At 36.7% G+C, this 24,055-nt stretch overlaps 1 protein-coding gene across 1 annotated transcript in view; it reads right to left on the bottom strand.

The window, feature by feature from the left end:
• Positions 1–2,634: 2,634 nt before the first annotated feature.
• The window catches only part of LOC136873883 (glyoxylate/hydroxypyruvate reductase A), a 310,829-nt gene continuing 289,408 nt past the window's right edge, over positions 2,635–24,055 (bottom strand). The window contains exons 6-7 of the mRNA XM_067147188.2: positions 18,831–19,104; positions 2,635–4,617 (exon numbers count right to left, since the gene is read on the bottom strand). Of these exons, the coding sequence (XP_067003289.1) occupies positions 4,486–4,617; positions 18,831–19,104 (406 nt within the window). The 3' untranslated portion in view covers positions 2,635–4,485. The remainder of the gene's footprint in view (positions 4,618–18,830; positions 19,105–24,055) is intronic.

Here is a 24,055-nt window from a genome sequence, read left to right on the forward strand (position 1 = left end):
CGACATATCGGGATAGAGAGTGCTTAACCCTCTCGAGCTCCCACTCACATCGTCCTGAGGTGAACTTATTTTTCTCAACCAATTCTTCCGTAATGTAATGTAAATTGCTATTAAGTCACCTCTGTAGTATGGGATTAGCCCTTGTATTAACGGCCTAGTGCCAAGTAGGTCTTAAGCAAAGTGTATTAGGAGTGCAAGTTCGCCTCCTCTCAAATTGTATTTTAGAGGTCATGTAATAATCTTCTTGTTATTTAACAGACCTCAGTAGGTTGGGTATTTTGCCCCTGTGTACATGTCCTTTGAGGACGGCTTAAAGGTGGAGTTCGGAGTGGCCTATGATAGGCTTGTATTTTAGGGGGAAGTTGCCCTTTTTGAAAATTGTGTTTCTGCCTCAAGGAGGCTTTTGGATGTAATTGGAAGCAGATGTTTCTGGCATGTTTGGGGGTTTTCGGCCCCTTTGTTGTATGGTGTTCATTGTAAGGTTGGGCTCATTGCTCAAGAATTATGTTTCTGACTTTTGAAACCCCAAATGGGGTACCTATGTAAATGTATTTGTCAATCGTGTTTCGGCTACTAAGTACCTGTTCTATTTGTTGTTACCTAATTTTGAAAAGAAAATATAACCTTGTTAAATTTTAAAATTAATTTCACTTTAGTAGCTTGAGACCCATTCACCACCCAGCACCTTCTTTCATGCATAACTACCACCAAAACACGGTAACAATAATAATAATAATAATAGTTTTACGTCCCATTAACTACTTTTACGGATTTCGGAGACGCCGAGGTGGCGGAAATTGTCCCTCAGGATTTATTGCATGCCAGTAAATCTACCGACACGAGGCTAAGTATCTGTACACCTTCAAATGCCACCGGACTGAGCCAGGATCGAACCTGCCAAGTTGGGGTCAGAAGGCCAGCGCCTCAACAGTCTGAGCCACTCAGCCCGTCTGGGGAAATTTATTAAATGCATCCTTCACTCTTCGAGCCCATAAAAATATTATTTGTCTATTTTCTCCGCCGATTTACCATACACTTCAATGCTGAGGTTTTTTATGTGCCGTAATTTACCTCTGATTCTGTACAAACCAAAAATAGCCCCTGTAAACTCCCCGTCCCCTTTATTTCATACAAATTATTTGCAGCTTAGTTTATTCAGCTTGTTATCTTGAAGTTAAATATTGAATTTAACAGATTTATGTGCCGCCGTTTCCCCGCGATTGTGTTGCGCAGAGCCGTTCGATATGGCAACCCTGTTGTCATAAGAGCAATACTGTTTTCTTAACGTGGAATGAACCATAACAACATTTTTGAAGGTATGGCAACAATCTTTAGCCATATTAAGGAAACTTATCAAATATCTCAGAACTCACAAATAAATCAAAGTCAAAAGAAACAAATTATGACATTTCCCAAATAATAAAGAGAATAAGGATGAAGGTCTTGTACGGGGATGTCAGGTATATTAAATATGAATGAAGTTAGATGAAAACCAACTAATCTACGTATATCTTCAGTAGGGCATCTTATTCATATCAATAGATTACTTTTTTTCGACAGTGGAGTCGAAATGTGATTTAGATGTTGCAAGATGGTGTGAGATAATCCAATATTATGAAGTTCAGTATTATTATTATCAAGAGGAAGGTCCCATTTCAATTGTGATTCACTGCCAGATAGAAATATAAAATGATTTTTTATTAGAAGCGCATTGTTCTTTACTCGTGTTAACAGAATTCATTTTAATTTCTTCAGATTAGCATGCTAATAAATTAGTATAATGATAATTTGGATTTATTATTTATGAAAGTTAGGATAAGATATGTAGAGTTAAGGTCACATATTCTTTTGCGTTAAGAATTATTCATAGTGAATATCGGAATGGAGACATCCACTGACAGAATTGGTTTAATGAGCGATACTTAGAGGACTAGAAGGCGATCTTTCTCTGAACCTACGGTTAATGAGTGGAATATTGATTAATTATACTTCTTCCTGAGATGCTACTGGGATTATCTACACTCCGACTTGGACGATTTTATGGCTATTCCTCTTCATGAACGAACACAGTTAAAATGACCAGAAATGTTTGGATTAAAAAAATTATATCCTAGAGAGGATGTCATAAAATACTGTTAACTTACCTACATTATGCTCGGGATTTATCAACACATATGTGCTTACAGCAACGTTTTCAACAGCTGGTATTTTGCTTCTTCTACGGTATATTAAAAATACTTACAGCTACAATAATAACAGCAATTTATCTCCTTCTGTTCATGCTGACACTCTGAACATGAGTGCTTGCAGAAACTGATACTTAGCCTGTTTGTTTCGACCTGTACTATTGACCTCTAAATCCGTGGGCAAACGATGAGACCTCTTGTCTTCATAAGCCAGACTGACTTGTATCTGACTTGCTTGAATACAATACTTAAGAAGTTAACTTCGGTTCCTGTAATTTCAGAATGAAAAAACCATTTCATAGCTTGCCAAGTATCATCAAGCTACCAGTTACCTCAGTTTGATGAAATCATTACAGAAACTTATTTTCAAAAGTTGATAGCATAATATTCTGCAAATTTACACTATATGTGGATGGAGATCTAAATATAAAAAGGGGAAATACTCATACAATCCCAAAAAAGTTTAATTTTTGCTATAAAACAAACATTACAAACAATATGTTTAAAGTAGGCTACTTCCTGGATGATATACATATTAATGGGTAGATCACAGTCATTTTCAATACAGCACCATTTCCCTAAACAAAACTTACTTTCATATAATTTATTTAAGTCTATAATTAGAGTTTATACCTAAAACAGAATATCACTACGCAATTTTCTTTGGTAGATAATTCAACTTTAAATAATTTTTTGTTTCCTCATGAAGATGATACGCAGTTTCAAGTCATATAATGCATATAACAGATATAGACTTTAAAACAAAGTAGGCTACTTAGATCATTTCTTAAAATATACATTACAATCTTTAGTGATCGTCAATGGATGATAACAATTTGTAACTCTAAGATCATTATTCTCCTCTTCACAACCGTGGCAACCAGTACATCTAGTACATAACTTACTACAGTTAATTTGTGAAAATTTCAATTTATAATTCCACCTTTACAATACTGTAATTGTCTTTAATAAAAAGACTACATTAGATTATACTCGTGATACATGTTTCGTCCTTTTATGGGACATCTTTAGTCACAAATGCAAAAATATTAAAAATAAGGTGAGGACACGTTGAAGTCTTTGGATCCTGTGACGCGGCGTGATGGCGTCTTGTCAATCTTCAACGTTAAAATGGTCCGGCATGAACATGATATGAAGCATTAAGTCCAATTAAAATCACAGATTAAAATGCTGTTAAAACAACAAATTGTCCAATTATAAGACAACAAGAGTGCCTGTGCGAATAAAAATTATATGCATATTGTACATAAAACAGTGTGTTGGTAATGCCACATTAAAATAGCTTTCTTGATTAGAAGGTGGAGTTATACTGATGGTGCACGTTGAACTTGATTATGTGTTGATAATAGGGGCCTTTTGCCTGTCTTACGTCGATCACTCCACCTCATGTGCTAAAGCTAACTGTCTAATAATTGGAAAATTTGTTGTTTTTAACAACATTTTAATCTGTGATTTTAACTGGACTTCATGCTTCATATCATGTTCATGCTGCACGATTTTAACATTCAAGATTTACAAGACGCCATCACGCCGCATCACAGGATCCAAAGACTTTTTATTTACTTACTTCAACGTGTCCTCACTTTATTTTTAATGTTTTATATTTGTGACTGAAGATGTCCCATAAGAGGACGAAACATGTATCACGAGTATAATCTAATGTAGTCTTTTTAATAAAGACAATTACAGTATTGTAAAGGTGGAACTATAAATTCAAATTTTTACAAGTTGATACTTTGACAATACGGGCTCTAATATTAAATTTATAACGTGCAATTACAACATTTACTTGTGATGCATTTTCTATCTGAACTGCACAAAATGTTGCAAACCCTTGAGGTCTGTTTCATGTGTTCATTCCATGTTTTGGAACACAATCTAAACATCATATTTATTGCAATATTCACTTCAAAACTTTAACTTGGATGAATTACTGAATATATAGCCATGTACAACTTGCCTTACTGTAAGCAGTATAACCCTATAAAAAGTATTCACAGCATATTACTAGTAAGCTGAATGGAATGAAGGCCACATTATAATGTGCATCTAATGAACTCAGTCTGTCAGCAAAATAATAACCCACTAAGAATGAGTTGCTCATGCTCTCTGAACAAGAACAGCATATAACTGTGTGAATAATAATTTAAAGTATAATATACAAGCACAGGAAAGTGATATGAATTAAAATTTTCCATGTAAAAACTAATGAATTGTTATACCCTTAAAAAGTAAACAACTTCCCAAACCATTCTACTTATGACATGAAGCAATATCCTCAATATCCCTTCTCTAGATCCAGAACATGTAACAGAGGTTTCCCTGCCTTAAATCTCTCATAGTTTTCTTTGAATACTTTGGCTACATCTTGCGGTCTGGTTATACCTGCAATATGAGGAGAAATAGTCACCTGAAAGGAGAAAAGCAATAAAATTAACCAATTAATCAAATATCATATCACGGAAATGACCTATAACTAACAACAGAGGTGCATTAATGGAAATCATTAATTCCGTCTGAATTTTCCATATGGCATCATAATGAAGCAAGTTCCCAGATTTGACATACACCATATAGAAGGGTTACCATATTGTGTTACATGAGGAAGAGGACAAATTTTTAAAATTCAATCGACACACTAATTACAATTTGGCATTAAAATGTTTGATGTGCTAAAATAATAGAGCCTTAGAGGTAAATTTACATTAAATGCAGACAATTTAATAAAATTTGTCATAAATGTATCTCAAAATACAGTTTAAAACATTGTACAACCAATATTTGTTTTTTTGTCCTATCATATTTATCAGATTATTATATTTTACTCAGCAAGAAGAAACGTTAATACAAAAAACTAATATTTCACAAACAGAAATATAGCACTTAGAGGTAAATACCTAACAATATTATTTCACAAACAGAACTAGGCCTACAGCACTTGGAGATAAGTTAAATAACTAATAATAATATTTCACAAACAGAACTATAGCACTCGGAGGTAAATAAACAATACCTAGTATTATTCCACAAACAGAACTATAGCACTGTATTTAAAAGGTACTTTCTGATGTTATTTAACAAATTAAAATATGAATTGACAATAACTACATACATTTATATAATTACAAAATAGTATTCCAACTATAATTATTCTAATGCTGCACTCCAGCTCGAAAGTCTAAGGTGTAAAATAAAAGACTTCGTCCAGTAGGGTGTTATCCGGAAATGTGCCCATAATGCAGGCAGCATTTTCTCGCTGGATAGCAATTTCTATCCCCTGCCTCAGCAATTCTGTTGAAGAGAGTCTCCAGTGATTGGAGATATTGTTTTCCATTATCTGAAACCAGACCTTTAGCCTCATGACACCAAGTCCCCATCTTTTAGATTCAGCAACTGTTGCATTCCTTTCACATAATCATCATCGGTTTGCCCTTCCAGCGAGCCGGGTAGGTTGTTTGAAAACGAGCGTCTTCCAAAGTTGCCTATTCAAAAATATTTTGTTGTCCATGACAGATTCCCAATTCCATCCTCTTCTCTCCACGTCTTCCCTCAGTTGGTGCATCCATCTTCTTTTTGGTCTTCCAGCTGGTCTTCTATCTGTTATTCTTTTTTTCATATAAGCACATGGTAACCTTGTGCTATTCATTCGTTTAACATGTCCAAACCATTTAAGTCTAGATGACCTCTTTCCTCCATCGATTCATTTAGACCTAGGTTAGATCAGATCTCATCATTTTTGACGTGATCAAATCATGTCTTTTGGAGGGCAGTTCTAAGAAATTTCATTTCACAGGCTTGAATCCTACTACAATCCTTTGATGTTAGTGTGCAGGTTTCCAGAGAATATGTAAGGATGAGAATGAAATATGACTTGTACAGGGTCATTTTTGTTCTGAGGGACCTTCTCATCCCATAGTAGGTGTCTAACGATACTGTAGAAGTTAGAGCTTTTGGTTACTCTGTTATTTCTTTCAAATAATATATTGAAAAAAAACGATTAACAAGATATATTTTGAAATTGTACTGAAGAACTAATAGTCTATATTCTTCACAGAATCATCTTATTTCTTTATTGTGTTTTTGTTAAAGTAAATGTACCGGACAAAAAATTAGTCACCCCTGGAGAAATCATTACAAGCATCATTTAATACCAAGTAACTCCACCTCTGGACTTGATAACCACCTTGATTCGGTTAGGAAGTAAGTCCACAAAGTGGTGCAGGCATGTATATGTAGGTTAAGCAACTTGCTGAGGATTTGATCACACAATTCCACCAAATTGCAGGGATGCTGATGTCGCATTTTACCTGCTGTTGCAACATGTCCCAGAGGTTTTCGACGGGGTTCAAGTCAGGTGATTTTGCAGGCCAATCGAGATGTAATAGGGTGGGGGAGCACTCATAAAGCCAGTCACATATGCGAGCCCAATGAACTTTCCTATTGTCATCTTTCAAAATCAGGGTATCAATAGCATGCACATCATGCAGATGTTGACTGAAAGGCAACACCTGATCATCCAGAATGTTTAAATCATGCTGGTTCATGTCAGTGGTCATCTCAGTGAGAGGGCCCAATCCACGATACGAAAAACATCCTCAAAACATCACAGAGCCACCTCTGGCTTGAACCCGACCTTGCACACATCCAGGATGAAATGCTTCGTTTGGCCTTTGGTGCACTCAACGACGTACGTCATTGGAATGCAGGCAAAAATGTGATTCGCCAGACCACATTACATTTCGCCAGTCAGCTACTGTCCATGTTCGATAAATTCCAGCCCACTGAAGACACGCAGCTTCATGCGCCTGTGTGAGCAAAGGCCTCTTGCGAGGTGACTGGCGCCAAATGTTCATTGCATGCAGTTCCCGTCACAATGTTCTTTCACTAACAGATTGGGATGGACCTTCATTCACTGAGTGTAGCAATTCCTGTCAGGTTTGGAAGTGATTTTGATTCAGGCTGCTCGTCCACTGGAAGCGACTACACGTGATTACGAGATCAGGCGACTACGTGCATACTAGCGCGACTGATCACAAAGCGAAGATTGCAACGGAACCGCGTCCACTGCAAGCGACTTCGAGCAGCCGACTTCACCCGATTATAGGCGACGACAGGCAACAAGCGACAGATTCCACTCCAATGGGATTTGCTGCGTGTAATCGCCTGTACTCCATGGATCCTGCAAGCATCCAGTTGTCTATCGTCATTATTTTTATCATTACTATATTTGTCATGGATGTAGATAGTAAAAAGTTGATAAGTGTGGTTTGTGAAAGAACACCACTATGGAATATGAAAGATGAACGCTATTATTCTCGAGATATACAATGCAAACTATGGTCGAAGGTTACAGAGGAAGTGGGTGTTGATAATGGTAAGTACTCTTATTAAATTATTTATTTATATAATATGGCAGACTGAGTAGCTCAGACGGTAGAGCGCTGACCTTCTGAGCCCAACTCGACAGGTTCGATCCTAGCTCAGTCCTGTGGTATTTCAAGGTGCCCAAATACATCAGCCTCGTGTTGCTAGATTTACTGACATGTAAAAGAACTCGTGCAGGACAAAATTCCCGTACCGTAGTGTCTCAAAAACCCCTTAAAATGCAGTTAGTGGTACATAAAACAAACAACTCTATTATTATTATTTATATACATTATTTTTATAATTTCAATACAGGAACATATGCAGTTCCTGTTATAATTTAAAATGAAAAGGAAATGGAAAAAGCAAATTGAAGTGGAAACAGAGAGTAGATTGAAAACAATAGAGACTTTTCAAATTAGATTTAAAGGTTTTATTTTTCTATCTAACCCTTTTTAAATTTTTTCTTATGGATTGTGTGCTTTTCTCTCATTTTTGTATGTTACACCGATAAATTAAATTGCATACTTGATTCGATCTTTGATTCTTTAATAAATATAAATAAATATAAAAAATAAAAAATGTCAACACTTTTTAATAACTATTCATATCACTTACTTTAGAGTCACAGTTAAATGTTCCAGAGGTATTATTGTCTCCCCGAAGTTTGACGTTTTGGCTATTTTTGGGTTCACTGCATTCAAAATATAGTGAAACGTTTCTGTATGCATCTGCTGATAATCAAAGAACTTCTGGGGATCTTTGTCCAGATCATTGTGAAGATGATGGAATTCTCCCATTGGATTCCTTTTAGCTAGTATTGGATTTACCCAGCACCGTTGTGTTCTTTTGCGATTTTTCCTCCGACGCCTCGTCAGGTAGGGACTCTCCAAAGTGTAAACTAAATCCTCATCATCCTCTCACAGAATATTTAATACGTTTAATAACTTCACAACATCTACTACAGAAACACACACAGACCTGTACGGATAACAGATGCCGCGCGAAGTCGCCTGCAGTGGACGACCCCAGTCACGTGTAGTCGCATGAATCAAAGTCGCCTGTAATCGTCTCATCTCGTAATCGCATGTAGTCGCTTCCAGTGGATAAGCAGCCTCACAAGCCGTGAAACGCGTCTCCGGTCCCTCTCAGACAGGATCTCTTTCCTACCACAATTCTGACGTTGTGTTTCGTGGCCACGTGTAGTACAGCACTGCTTATAGACACGTTGAACAGTCTGCTACGAAACACCAACTAATCCAGAAACTTCACACACCATATGGCTATGGGCATGGCCAAATATGATTGCCCCTTTTGCCACTCTGTCACATCCTTACATCTACCCATGTTGATGTATACTGTTGAATTGAAACATCAATGTCTTCTGATCGCTACTGCCTTATGCTCATGCAAAATTCTATAATAGAGAAGTGTAAATATGAATTCATTTATGTTTGTAATCATACTTTATGCATTTGTTTGTTATCCATGGTTAATAATGCACAGCAGTCTACCCACGTGCCTGGCGTGTGATCTGACTGGTGACTACTTCTGTCAATTTATAAAAAGGTGTTTTTCACTTTCCAGTCAGCCCAGTACTTCTTCATTTTCTTGAATCAACTTTCTTTCTTCATATGAAATTACCAGTCCCATTATCCATCTGTTGATATTGGTTTGTAATCTGGTTTGTTTGTCTATCTGTGAGATTCTTAATTTTATGTTTTGTTTCTTAAATCTTCTATTGTATTTTGAAGTTCCCTCATATCGTCTTTGATTTCTGTAATTCATTTATGTTGCTCTTATTGTTCCATAATTTTTCTATAATTCTCCTGATGATCCTGTTTTCTGGTATCCTGAGTAGATGTCCAAAGAATGAGATTTGTTTCTTTCTGATTATGCTCATTACTGGTTCCATTTCCATGTAAACTGTTTCATTAGAAGCTAGTTTCCAGTGTCCATTTTCTTGGTAGCTTTTATTTATTCATATTCTGATCCTTCTTTCAATCTTGAGTAGTATGTCTATTACTGCTTGTTTTTTTAAATTTTGTATAACTGTTAGGTTCTTCAGTTTGTTGAAACTAATTTATGACTAAATAAATTTAGAAACTACCTGAAAAAGAAAACACATAACAGAATTATACTTGAAAGAGAATAGAATTTTTAGTTAAAATATAATTTTATTAAAAGTATTCTTAATTAAGTTGTTTCTTTTTCAGGAATAATTATGTTATCATATGTTTTCTTTAGGTAGTTTCTATATTATTTATTCATAAATTAGTTTTGAGAGAGTGAAGAACAGTTATCAATTAACTGAGTCAAAACTCAAAAGAAATGGCTTCAAATATCACAAAACAAAACATTCTGCAGTGTTCGTTGTTATTACTGCTTGTGTAACTGTTTTATAGTGTTTTAATTTTGTGGCTATTGAAAAGCCTTTTCTATTGTATTTAGTTCTTGGTATAATATTGTGCTCTGGTCAGTTTATTTATTCTGTTATGCCATGCCAGCTTTTCATTGAGGTTACATGTTATCATTTTTTCCTAAATATATACATTTGTCAATGATTCTGATTTCCTGTTCTTTTATTGTGATTATATTTAAGAGTGGTGGTTCAGTTAAACATTATTTCTGTCTTTTCAAAGGATATTCTATATTTAAGAGTGGTGGTTCAGTTAAACATTATTTCTGTCTTTTCAAAGGATATTCTGAGTGCGATTTTCTGCGCTATTTCCTGTAATAATTTAACTTCTTGTCGGGCTTCCTAAACGTTGGATAGGAGAGCAAGAACATTAGCGAATCCCAGGCAGTTTAAACTTCATCTTGTCTTTGGATCTTCCAATTTTAATATTCTTCAGGTTATCCTTGTATCATTTTCTCATTGTATGTTCCAAGACTTAGTTGAACAGCAGTGTGACAGGTAACTTCCCTGTCTTAAACTTGTTTTTATGAGGAATGGCTGAGAAAATTCCCCTTTGAACTTTAAATTTTTTAAAATTGGTTAAGATGAGTTCTATCAATTTGATTAATTTTGGATGGTGACCACAGTTTCTTAAGATTTTCAATATTGAAGGTCTATGGATAGTCATATGCCTTGATAAAATCTACAAAAGCAGCTTCTCCAAGGTCTGAAGGCTCCCTGGTATTCGCCTAATTCTTGGTCTAGTTGTTCTTCAATCCTAGAATCTAGTGTGTGAAGTCCAAAAGAAACATACCTCTGCAGTTATCTGGATTGCTCTTCCTTTTCTTGTGGAGTGGGTGGATTATAGCTGTGGTCCAATGTTCAGGGAATTTTTCTATTATCCATGTTTTTGATAGAGCCATGTGTAGGAAAGTCCGGGCTATGTTGCAGGTTTTTCCACATTTCTTTGAAAACTTGGTTTTCTTTAATGTCATTTCTATACTGTGTCAAAGATATTTTATTCTGGGGTACATGTCTGTAGAGTGACATTGTCTTTGGCTTATTATCAATGTGACCACACTTATTTCATCATTGCATGTGAAATTTTAAAAATGAAAATACGGTCTCCTGTGGTTTAGATTCTAAGTAAAACTGGAAGTCCCATGATTATGGCCATTGTATTGACGGTCATAAAAACCAACAAGCTTGCTTACTTCATTTTATGTTAGTATGGCCACTTTTTAATACATATATATTCAAATTTGTTTTTCACGTGAATTCATTATTGAGATAAAATTTTTATTATTAACTTATGCAACAATTCAATATAGATCTGCTGTACAGTGAGTGAAAAATGCCTGGTATGTCTTTGATAAAAGACCATGGACTACTTGAATATACTGCCCAAAGATATGAGTCTAAAAACAAAGAGGAGGTCAAGCAAGCTGCCCAAGAGATCCAGAGGAATGCAATTTATTTTTGGGAAAAACCAGGCATAGGATAGATACATGTCAAATTAAGGAGTGAAGTAATATTTAATAGAATACTTTTCTATACCAGTTTTCTAAGATTTTCTAAAAATAAGACCTTCAAAGAAGTCCTTCCTGTAGAGCACAATATAAATTGTAAAAAAGGATTTAAAATTTTCAAAAACACTTTTATCTGGAACATAAGTATTGTAAAAGGGTACAAATGCCATAAAATTTCTAAAGGCAGACAAGAAGTGAGAGCTGTGCAATGAATGAGTTTGAGCTGAGCTCATTCCATCAGATTACACCTCTTTCTGTTCATGAGGTAGTTTGGCCAGAGAATGAACAGAGAAGTCTCATAAATGAATGAGTCTCATTAAACTCAAATCAAAATCATCGGTGCTCAGTCAAAGTAGGTGATATCTAAACAGTGAGCCATGTGGGTTAACCAAAACTTGGAAACAGAATAGGTATACCAGTCCACTCACTTGTTCATCACTCAGTCGGTGATCAAACTCCGAGTTGTCGCCTTGTTTCTGCTTCACACATGTGTGTTATGAGTGTTGCATACAGTGATAGCACAAAGATTGAGGCAGTACTGTGAAGATGTGCCAAGAACCAATGCATGCGGCATCAGTGTACCAATGAGTGAGGAATTTGAACTTCGAAGCTCTCGAGCTGCTCGATTTTGACCAGACTCGTTCTGCTCACTGTCATCAGAGAGCATGGAGAGTTTGGTAGAACTTGACTAAGTTGAGCATCTTTTCGACTGTGGTCTTTCCAAACACTCATTGACGCTCAAGCAGGAATCTTTGAACGAGTTTAGACTTCTAGACTTCACAGTGATCACTGTACGTACCTAGGTGTTATCCCTAGAACTGCTGCAGGTTTTTCTGTCAAATGCTGCAGTTATTTTTCTCAACATACACCATGAAAATAAAATCATGCCTGTAATCAATATTAATCCTAATAAATATATATTATATACCAATAGAAAGCTAAAAGACTGATCTAAATGAAGATAATACAAATAAAAAATATTGCCACAATTTCTAATTATCGTAAAATGCAATTAAAATTTTTTTAGACAAAGGAAACTGTTGAAATATTTTGCTCAAATAAAGGAATTTGTGATACATAATGTATTTCTGAAACATGATATTCTGAAACGAACAAGTATTTTGTTACGTATTCCTCCACAGTTATCCACTTTTCATTTCGTTTGCAAAATAAAACTCAAATTTTCATCGAAACGAATTTTGAGTTCTTTTCACAAATTTCGAACCTACGGTTTATCTTAGTTTTCTTAGGTAAATTTCTTCTTTCCTGTGTTGTGATCAAATTCCTTATAACTAGGGGGCGGATTTCTATGACCTAATAGTGTATGAAATATTTATGCATTTATGACCTAAAAACGTAAAAATATGAGCTATAAAATTGAAAATATGACAATGAATAGCATCTATGTTACATAAAACACTTTTATTACGATTGCTACCGGCTGCAATTAATTTGGAGTTAAAAAGTTTTAATTCTTCAAAATCTTTAACCCAAAATCAATTAAAATGATGAATATTTCATAAACTTGTTAAGGTTACACTGCATACTCCTAGGCAAGGACGGACTCTGTGGAAGACACTACAGTTACTTCAACTGTTCAATATTCAATCAGTTTTAATTTATACACAAAACAAATGTTATTTGAATGAAACTTTCATACTTGATCTACTCTCCATTATCAGAATTGTTGCAATTTATGACCACATGCATCTTAAGATTGTTGAATGAGAATCCCCTCCTGTTGTCACTAAGTATCGTCTTGTAGCGAGAAAAACTTCTTTCGACATCACACGATGTAACGGGAGCATACTTGAATAGAGTTAAATCACTTGGAGAAAAGTTCTGGAAATCTGCATATGAAGGGTTTCCACAAAGAATGTCACTTATTCCTCGCAGGTACACAAGTCCGCTATTTTTTTCCAGTACATTTTCTCATTTTCTACACATCCTAGATGCTATTGTTCCTTTCGCATGCTTTAATTCCTGTTCAATGCACTTTACAACATCCAGCGCATCGCTTAGTTCTGCACATGAAACTTCCAGTTGCGTGATTGCTCCAGATAAAGAATTAAAATTGGACTTTATGTAAGTCAGATCCGCTTTTAATGTAGTGCTTGAAAATAAATCTTGAGTGGTTTTTATGGAGGACGATTCTGCAGGATCAAAAGACTTCACGATCTTCTCCACGACATCTAAGTTGTTGCAATAGTACACTGCGGCATCAAGCCAAGTCCCCCATCGCGTTATAACTGGCTGGGGAGGTAGGGGTAGTGAAGGTGCTTCTCCTTCAAATTTCTGAACGCGAAGTGGAGCTTTCACAAACACTTTCCTACAGTTCGATATTAATTTATCAACTTCAGGGTAGCTACTTCTAACTTCTTCAGCTGCCATATGCAAGGCACGTTCAAGACATGTCACGTGTATCATTTTCGGGTATAGCATTTTAAGTCCCTTGGCTGCCTTCACCATATACGGAGCAGCGTCAGTTACAAATAGAAAAATTTGCTCTCTCGTTTCCCCGTTTGGCCACAACAGATTCATTGAATTCTCGAAGAAAACTGCAATGGTGGAATGATTTGTTTTCTCTAGCACTTCACATGTCAGGAGGAACGTATCTCCAGGCCGGTCTTCCTTCAGCGTGCCAACGATCACATTTGCTACATATCTTCCATCCACATCTGTGGTCTTGTCTATTGAAACCTATATTTTACTCTCTCCCACGCCACGCCTTATTATATCCAACATCTCTTCATAACAAGCGATCAGATAGTCCTTCCTGAGAATAGATTCGTTGGGAACAGGATGCTTTGTATATTTTCAAGAAACTGTGTGAAGCTTCGGCTGTTAAGTTTCTTTAAAGGAATATTAGACGAAACCATCATCTTGCAGAGATCTTGTGAAAATTGTGAACACTGTGAATTTGATGTCGGGGTTTCGAATAGCAGACGTTGCCTATTTTCTAGTGCAGAATATCTAGTTACACAATTCTTATGTTTTACAGTATTACAGTGTTGTTGCACAGAGAAGCGTTTTTCGGCAGTAACTTTTACCTCACACAATTTACAGAATAATGTCACTCCATCCGTACTGAATATGTTTTCACCGAACTCGCGAACAAAACTTCGGAACTTCCCACAAATTGAGACTTTCGTTTTAGGCATATTGAAAGGAACTGAATGACTGAAGCTCCCAAATGACCAAGGGCATTCAGTGTTGAAGGTGGAAGAGGGAAGGGCGAAGGAGAGAGATAAGAACAATGACAAATAACTGCAGAATTACCTCTGCTTCCGTGTAAACAATAGCCCGGTTTCCAAGAATTGACCCAGCTAGCAAACAATAGCTCCTACCTGTTAGAAACATTCCATACACTACTTTAGAATGGTTCTTCAATAGTATATTCCAGTCTATCCTGAAAAATAATTTCTAGAGCTTATTCTGATTTTTATAAAATGAAATTCAAATAAAAATTACCAAAATATGCCGTTATAATGATATTTTGTTCAAAATATGCCATAAGACTTAAGAAAGGCTAAATATGCATTTATATGCCCAATAAAACCTGTTTGATTTTTATTATCATGCTTGGAAACGTGTTGAAAATACGAGACTGTAAGATACAACAGCTAAATAAACTTGTCCAGACTGATGTTTGTGTTTCAAAGACTTTCAATATTGAAGATAAAAGTATAAGTATTCGGCTGGTATCTATATTATTGCCATCTGGTGACCAATTATAAACCTACGGCGGAAGAACGACACTAGTGCTGGGCGCTCAGACAACGGTTGTCGCCGAAACCGTTGCGCGCACACAACCCACAACCGTTGTATAAAACGGTTGCAAAATAACGTACTCCTACCGAACAAATGAGGGAGTGCCAGGCAACGCCTCCTTGTACCGGCCGATCAGTGATGTATATCATTCTATACAATATAAATACAAACTGATATAAAGGTATTGAATTCATTTACGAAATTCACAGTCACACAGCGTAACCATTGGATATATAGAGAGTACAAAGCGACCAATAATGCAGTTTTCCAACCACCCTGAGCCGAGAAAAAGTTGTCTTACGAAATTTATAACAGCTCTTCTTCTTGGGAACATAAAATTCTTAAATGTATAAATAACGTATAAAACATTACAGTACATTTTATATTGTGTTAAAATGTGGATTCGATCTGATGATGTGTTTAGCGAAATAATTTCTTGAACTTAACGTATGGTTGAAAGACGTTTAAAAACGGGCACTTCCCGCGTTCCATTTGCCATAAAAAATATTAAAGTAAAAATGTAAATATCCAAGCGTTCGTGGCTAACGTGAAATAAAACAAAGAAAATTATGGTGTAATTGGTTTTTTATAGGTCTACTGGTTATATCAGAAATAACCTCCAAAATCGAAGGAATATAATAGTTTGGTCGACAGTAGTTATGCAACTTTTTTGTTCCTAACACTCTTCTAACCTACTACTATAACTTACGTTGTTACCTATTCACACTACTGGAAATGTGGGTTAGAGGAATTTAAAATTACCGTGTGCTTGAAAATCTACTACCGTACATAACATAAAAATTACAAATAAATATATCTGAATATCAAAATAATTTACAAAACCATAACAAAATAATCCTAAATTACAGTACTTTCTGCGACCTAGAAATGGAATAATGCTCTTAGTTCTGTTCTTTCTTTAAACTAGGGAAGTATTAAGATTTGATTAATACCTGTGTTTTTAATTGTTCATAAAAGGTTGATTCTCAACTAACTAACTTTGTGAGTGTGCCTGTCATTACAGAGTCGGATTTGAAGTCATGTTATGTTTTCGTATTAGTTTTAAATGTTAAATGTCACAGCATCTAAAGACCCACTGGTTCTGTATTTCATGACTGAATGGAGGCTAATTAGAATAACTAACAGGATTAACTCTAAAAATACTCGACTAACTCCACCTTACAACACTCAAGTCATAGAATCCGGGGTAGCACTGTCTATTGTAGATCTCGGTGACATCAGGCGCTTCGTTCAATAGCAGGGCAGCTCTTCAGAACGGCCTATCTGACCTGTGAGTTGCACTGGAAAACCCCAGTGTCAAGAAACCCAACGATTGCGGAAGGCAGTTTAGTATATGTCCCGGTTGTGAAACTGGAAACGCCACTTGATCGGTGCTGGCGAAGAACGCAACAGCAGAGTGCCACTGCAACTACAACTGTTATTTTCTCGCAACGGTTTCATTCGACAATGGTTGTGTTCCGGAAACGCTTGCGATAAAACGGCTGCGTTGTATCCGTCCCAGCCCTAAACAACACCGTCTCTCAGAAAGACTATCCCACTTGATGGAACAGTGCACCATCTTCCAGAAAGACGGTCTGCAGTTCTAGGGTTAATATAAAGAAAGCCATTGCAGTAATCATACTAATGAGTTTGCAAATAAAGGTTACCGGTACAGATCTTTTCATATGGTTATAAGGGTATTTAGGGGTTGTAGTAAGAATGTAAAGGACAGGACGTATCATTCCAGTGTATGGGACCCACACCAAGATTACTTGATACAAGAAATGGAGAAGATCCAAAGAAAAGCAGCATGCTTTGTTTTGGATGATTTCTGACAAAAGAGTAGTGATACAAAAATGTTGCAAACTTTGGGCTAGGAATATTTGGGAGTAAGGAGATGAGTGGCTTGACTAAGCAGTATATGACATACATGTTGATTCCCATAGGGAATGAGTAAATTTATAATACCTATGTAGTTGGTCCGTTACTGGACATTATATTTTTTTTTGCTAGGGGCTTTACGTCGCGCCGACACAGATAGGTCTTATGGCGACGACTGGACATTATAAATTTTCCAGCTAACTCATTCCCGGTTGCCAGCGTTTTGCCCCAGTGTACTAAATTGGGCTCATCAGTTGGTAAATAGCACACCCACCAAGATGCATGGCTAGTGCATACCGTGGAGGCCACTGCGTAGGCTACTTGGATTTACCGGCAGTGCCAATGCCCTATGAGAGATTTTGTCTCATTTCCAAAAATTGGTGCCTGCTTGACCATCAGATGATATAGATGTTGATTCCCAAATATGCCGGACCGGGCGAGTTGGCCGTGCGATTAGGAGCATGCAGCTGTGAGCTCGCATTCGGTATATAGTGGGTTCGAAGCCCACTGTCAGCAGCCCTGGTTTTCCGTGCTTTCCCATTTTCACACCAAACAAATGCGGGGGCTCTACCTTAATTAAGGCCATGGCCGCTTCCTTCCCATTCCTAGGCCTTTCCTGTCCCATCGTTGCCATAAGACCTATCTGTGTCGGTGCGACGTAAAGCAACTAGCAAATATGCCGGTGGCTCCAAGTAGCCTAGGCAGTGGCCTCCATGGTATGCACTAGCCATGCGTCTTGGTGGGTGTGCTATTTACCAACTGATGAGCCCAATGTAGCACACTGGGGTGAAATGCTGGCAACCAGGAATGAGTTAGCTGGAAAATTTATAATGTCCAATAATGGACCAACTACATTGGTAAGCAGTATATTCCGAGATGTCAGTAAAGAGATGGCATGGAATGCTATTAGTAGAAATATTAGGGATTCGAATAATTTATAAAGAGACATGTTCAATAAATTTCGAAGTCCTTTGAAGTGATTCAAGAAAAGCGTAGGTAAACAACTGATAGAGAATCTGCCATTTGGACTGATGATTAATGATACTGAGCAGAACCCATCTGTTACTGAAGAGCCTGTAGGAGTCTATACATTGCTTTGCACAGCATAGCATAAGTTAACTTTGCATACAAAAAATGCACAAAATTTAACAGAAGTAGGAATATCACAACAATGCATGTTTTCGAATGATTTAGATGAAAATGTGGTATATAATATATGAGAAGCAGTAGTAGTTTAAACAAAACTTCAAAATAACATGCAAAGCAAACAAACGAAACAAAAACATGGAGCTACATCCTTAATGGGCCTTAGCCTAGCAAGCAATCGCTGTTCAGCCTAAAGGCCTGCAGATTACAAGGTAATGAGTGGTCAATGCAATTTTCTAGACCAGGGCTGCTATCTCTTCAATTGTGATCATATAGGCTGAATGGACCTCGAACCAGCCCTCAGATCTCAGTAAAATTCTCTGACCCAGCTGGGAATCAAACCCAGAGCCTCCAGGCATGAGGCAGGGTTGCTATTCCTAGACCACTGGGCCTGCTTCAAAATAACATAGAATACAAAACGTTTATTCCTACAAGCATCAACTAATTTATATTCTTCCAAACAAAATTTTTTACAAAATTAATAACTACCAGTTATGTAATAAATGAACACATCATAATGTAATATGTATTTACCTGTTTCATATCCCAGAGTGGACTATTAGCTGGAAGAGGTTCTACAGAGAAGACATCCAAGATAGCTCCACTCAGCCAACCCTCTTTCAGAGCCTTGAGCAAGTCCTCTTCAGAATATACATTGCCACGCCCGATGTTTATTAATACAGACTGCTTATGAGCACAGTGATGTAGAATATCTCCCGATAACAAACCTGTAGTTTCCTTAGTATCAGGCAATACATTGATCACATAGTCACAGTTCTGAAGCAATTCAGGAAGCTTTGAGACTAACCTGAAACACATCACAATGTCCCAAATAGTGATTGAAATTCAAAGATTTTTATTTTGTCATTGTTGCTTTATTTTAGCCCCCCTGGTGGCCATACTCATTCAGGTGTGAAGTCTAAATGGTCTGTCCACATGGTTAGCTGGTTCAAGTCCCATTAGCATCAGGATGTTGGCCAGTAGGGTAAGGGAGGTGGTGGTATACAATTCCTAATCACTAGAATGCGTACCTGGATTCAATTCCAAACCTCTCAGCAGTGCTCATATGAAGTGAGGGCATATGATGCTGTTGATGGTGATTTGCCCATCGGATGGGACGTAAATCCTTGAGCAGACCCCTTGATGCTATTCGATAGGAGTGCGCTATGTGTTGGCTCCAGGTTTCACCTTACTATCACATATCACATCATTCATTTCATCTCATTAACTCCTCTGATGAGGCTGACATTAGAAAGAACATCCGGTTGTAAAAACTCGCTACTAATATTCATCTCACTTCATACCCGACCCCGTAGACAGACAGGACAAGGATTGTACATATATACATTGTTGCTTTATTTTAGGTACCACAGCAATAGCACAGGAGGTATCAGTTCCATACACTACTTAATTGTATATCCAATATTTTGTGTTACAGTATTTTGATATTTCATCAGATTAATTGGATATGTAATATTATTTATTTATTTATTTATTTATTTATTTATTTATTTATTTATTTATTTATTTATTTATTTATTTATTTATTTATTTATTTATTTATTTATTTATTTATTTATTTATTTATTTATTTATTTATTTATTTATTTTGCTATTTGTTTTACATTGCACCAAAACAGGCAGGTCATATGCTGATGGTGGGATAGGAATGAAAAGGAAGCGACCCTGGTGTGAAAATGGAAAACACATAAAACCATGTTCAGGGCTGCTGACAGTGGGGTTTGAACCCGCCATCTCCTGAATGCAGGCTAGCAGCTACATGACCAAACCAAATAGCCACTTGCTCAGTAATTACTTATTAGATATGTACGAGTCGTCAGCTAACTACAATACAAAATCTCTTGGTGTACCTCAAGTAAAAGACCTTCCTTTAAGGTAGAGCATTAGTTCTATAGTGTACATTAATTGTATATCCAAACACAAACATACAAAGGACCCCATAATAGGATAAATGCAATGAGAGATCGCTGTGGGAAGAGGGAACAATAGAGGGAGAAGACAAACATGAAAACTCAAAAGGACCAGGACAATCTCCATGTCTTCATACACCATAGAACAGCCCAGTCCAATGCAGTGCCCACAGGCAACATGGCACTCATGGTACATTTTTTCTGGTACCCAACAGACGTATCATATTTTAACTGTGCCAATTTTTAGTGTTACGGGGTTACCCGTGGACCAGCAGAGGTGAAAGAAGGTGCCGGGGTGAATGGGTCTAACTACAAAATCAAAGTTAATTTAAAACTGTAACAAAGGTTATATTTTTTTTCTCTTAAAAAAAAAAACAAAAAAAAAAACAAAACAAGTAACAATGTAACAGGTACCAGTAGCAATAAACAAGTCTAGGAAAAACAAGATTGGTGGAATAAACAGATCTTGGGCTTCAACCCCTCACTTTACAATTCCTGAGCTACACGCTCAACTCTACAAAGATCATAATTTTACTTAAGGGCAGAAATCCCGTAATACCTGGAGCACTGGCTCCCAACTCACAATATCAAGCCTTCAGAAGGCATTCAGTAACTTTACATCGAAAAAAGAGCTAACAGGCTCCTACTTTTCAAGCCTATTCAAGGCAACACCAAAAATATCTTACACCTTTTGGCCTTCCATGGCCCAGGGGTATCTCGTACCCAACCTATAGGGCCTTCGTGTAAAAGAAATAACAGTGAAATAAATGGCCCGAACACCAAAATGAAAGGAGGTGAACACTTGCACTCCTCAATGTGACTTCTTAAAACCTAAAGGGCACTAGGCCGATGAAACAGGGGCTATTCCCCGACTATAGAGGTGACTCGTATAAGTATAAATTAAGACATTACTGAAGGGAAGAAAACCAGTTACCAAAAGTAGTCACCTCAAACCAATATGAAGGGGAGCTCGAGAGGCTATAGCACTCTCTATCCCCGATTTACAGTCAAAGATATTATGAAGTTTTTACATAAGCCGGCAGAAAATCACATTTGAAGAAAAGTAGGTTACATGGTTAAAGTTTCAGACCTTTCCCTCCAGTTAAACTGCGGAGGTAGCAAGAAATAAAGATGTTAACTGGCCATTACCTTGTAGAAGACCTGCTTCCTGATGAAAGAGGCACCTCCCGCCTCCTGCTTGACACACACACTAAGTTGGATGTTGATCAAATGACCAAGAGACGTGAAAATCCGCAGTTTATAAACCCTCGGGAAAAGTTCGAGACCTTTCATGAATAATGAAGACACACCCACAGGGTTTTCTTGGTTAATACAAAAATTACATTCAAAATCGAAGAAGAAATATGGGATTGGTTGAAAATTAATTACAGAAATTCGTGATTGGTTGGATTCAAAACAGGCGGAAAGAAAAGGTAAATATTGCCAACCCAAAAATGAATGAACGAAATTTAGTAAAGACAAAACTTATGAATACAAAACTTAAAAAAAGTTATTTCACTTCGCACCAGGGTGCATGATCATAGTTTTTCAGCAGTGACATCTATGAGAGAATGTCCAAACTTCTTGATAAATAGTAAACAAAACAAGTAGAAATTCACACAGTACTGAAAACTTCACAATAACAAAATTATGTCGAATTCCAGTAGTGACATCTTCTGAGGAAAAGTTTAAGTAGGTCTAGTTTCAAGTTCACTGTTCCTCCTGTAGAGGAGTTCTATTAGGCGCAACATTTAAATGCACAGCGTTGGGGTGTACCTCCCAGTACATTTAGTATTAATTCCAATTTTATGACAAAATTATTCTTGAACACCTGAGTAACAGACAGCAGTCAAAGTTTTCCTAGTAATCCTGTAATTCATAGTCATACACAGTCCTTTAAACCCATTCTACTGCCCTTACTAATGACGCCTCTCATAATTCTTCCTTTTTCACTAGAAATAGGGCCATCCTTTCAAGCTCAGTAAAAAAAAAAAATGAAATGTCGTATGGCTTTTAGTGCCGGGATATCCCAGGACGGGTTCGGCTCGCCAGTTGCAGGTCTTTCTATTTGACGCCAGTAGGCGACCTGCGCGTCGTGATGAGGATGAAATGATGATGAAGACAACACATACACCCAGCCCCCGTGCCATAGGAATTAACCAATTAAGGTGAAAATCCCCGACCCGGCCGGGAATCGAACCCGGGACCCTCTGAACCGAAGGCCAGTACGCTGACCGTTCAGCCAACGAGTCGGACAGCTCAGTTAATATGGCTTAGCAATATTTTTATCCTTCAATGTAGTGTCCAGTTACCTGACTTTTATGAGATGCCATAAAACTTCCTGCCATACCACAAACAACGCATTTCTTTCACTGGTCAGTAATATGAGTCACAGAGTTTCTTTAACTGCAACAAAGCAATGGCACGACAATGATGAATTATGGTAAGGTCACACACTAGGGAACTAAAAGTAGTTTTATTTTAAAGTTCACTGTCTTCTGCCAAACATACTATATTATTTCTGAGTTTATGAAGTCTGTTGTTAGTGCTTGTTCAATCAATATGTGTACTGTATTATAACAAGTAAAACATTCAACATGTTATGCTGTAGAGTAGTTATTGGTTTATTTTAATTATTATTCTTCAATTTATTCACTTATGCAGTACTAATATTAATATGGCTAAAAGGCAAAGAATATATGGTTTTAACAGTGAATGGAAGGACCAGTATTGTTTTGTTAAATACAGAGGAAAACCTGTATGTTTATAATGTAATGGCAGTGTGTCTGTCCCTAAAAACAAGTAATGCAGAGCAATATTTTCCAACTAATCACAAAAATTTCAACAGTGAACTTCCTGTAAATTCTGCTAGCCCCTTCATGTTGATATATGAACCACATGCCAGTTCACCGACGGAGTTCTTGATGTATGGCATCCTTGGTTGTACCCTGGGTCTCTTTCCCAATACTTTACCTTCAATGATGGTTTGGAGAAGAGACTCATGTCTCAGTACGTGTCCAAGGAACTTTGTATTCCTCTTCTTTATCGTTCTTTTACGTTCTTTAAAACAGAGGTTTTTTTTTTTAATCCATCCAACTTGTCTTTGTAATTCTTCTCCAAAACCACATTTCAGTAGCCTTAAGTTTTGATTCCTCCTGTTTCCCCAATGTCCAGGCTTCGCACCCATCCAGTAGCACACTCCAATCAAAGGTCTTGAGAAATGATTTTCTGGTCTCTAAACTGAGATGGTTGTTTAGCAATATATTTTTTAAATTTTGGAAGTCTTATTTTGCTATCGCTATTATTTTGTTGATTTCTGAAAGAGATCTGTTATCAGAGGTAATTACACTACCTAAATAGGAGAATTTCTTGACTTGTTCTTATTAATCACGATGTATAGACTATATTTATGTTATAGATATTATAAGCTTTTAGGCTTTTGCCGTGTCAAGAAAACAAGGTGAAATTCTTTTTGTTTCCCAGAGAACTTTGCTTCAAGTCTTCAGAAGAAAATCTTGACTGTTCACCAGGAAGACTTCTCCAATTGGAGGTGTCTCTCTGGGAATGTTCATATTTATATATAACACATTCCAATCTGTAAGTTGGAGAAGTTCCACCTTTCCACCACTTTAAAATCTTAGATTTTTTTACATTTGTTACTGTGTTTTTGTGGATCACAGAGGTGAAAAAAGGCGTGGACAGGAATGGGTCTACCAAAGACAATCAGAAGATTGATGTAAAACTTTAAACTTATGGTATTTCTTTTTCAGTTATCTTTTCTTTTTTATATTCTTTTTTTAGAAATAAGACTTTACTAAATTCAGGTAC

Source organism: Anabrus simplex, chromosome 5, assembly GCF_040414725.1.
Source record: "Anabrus simplex isolate iqAnaSimp1 chromosome 5, ASM4041472v1, whole genome shotgun sequence".
In the NCBI taxonomy this organism is placed as follows: domain Eukaryota; kingdom Metazoa; phylum Arthropoda; class Insecta; order Orthoptera; family Tettigoniidae; genus Anabrus; species Anabrus simplex.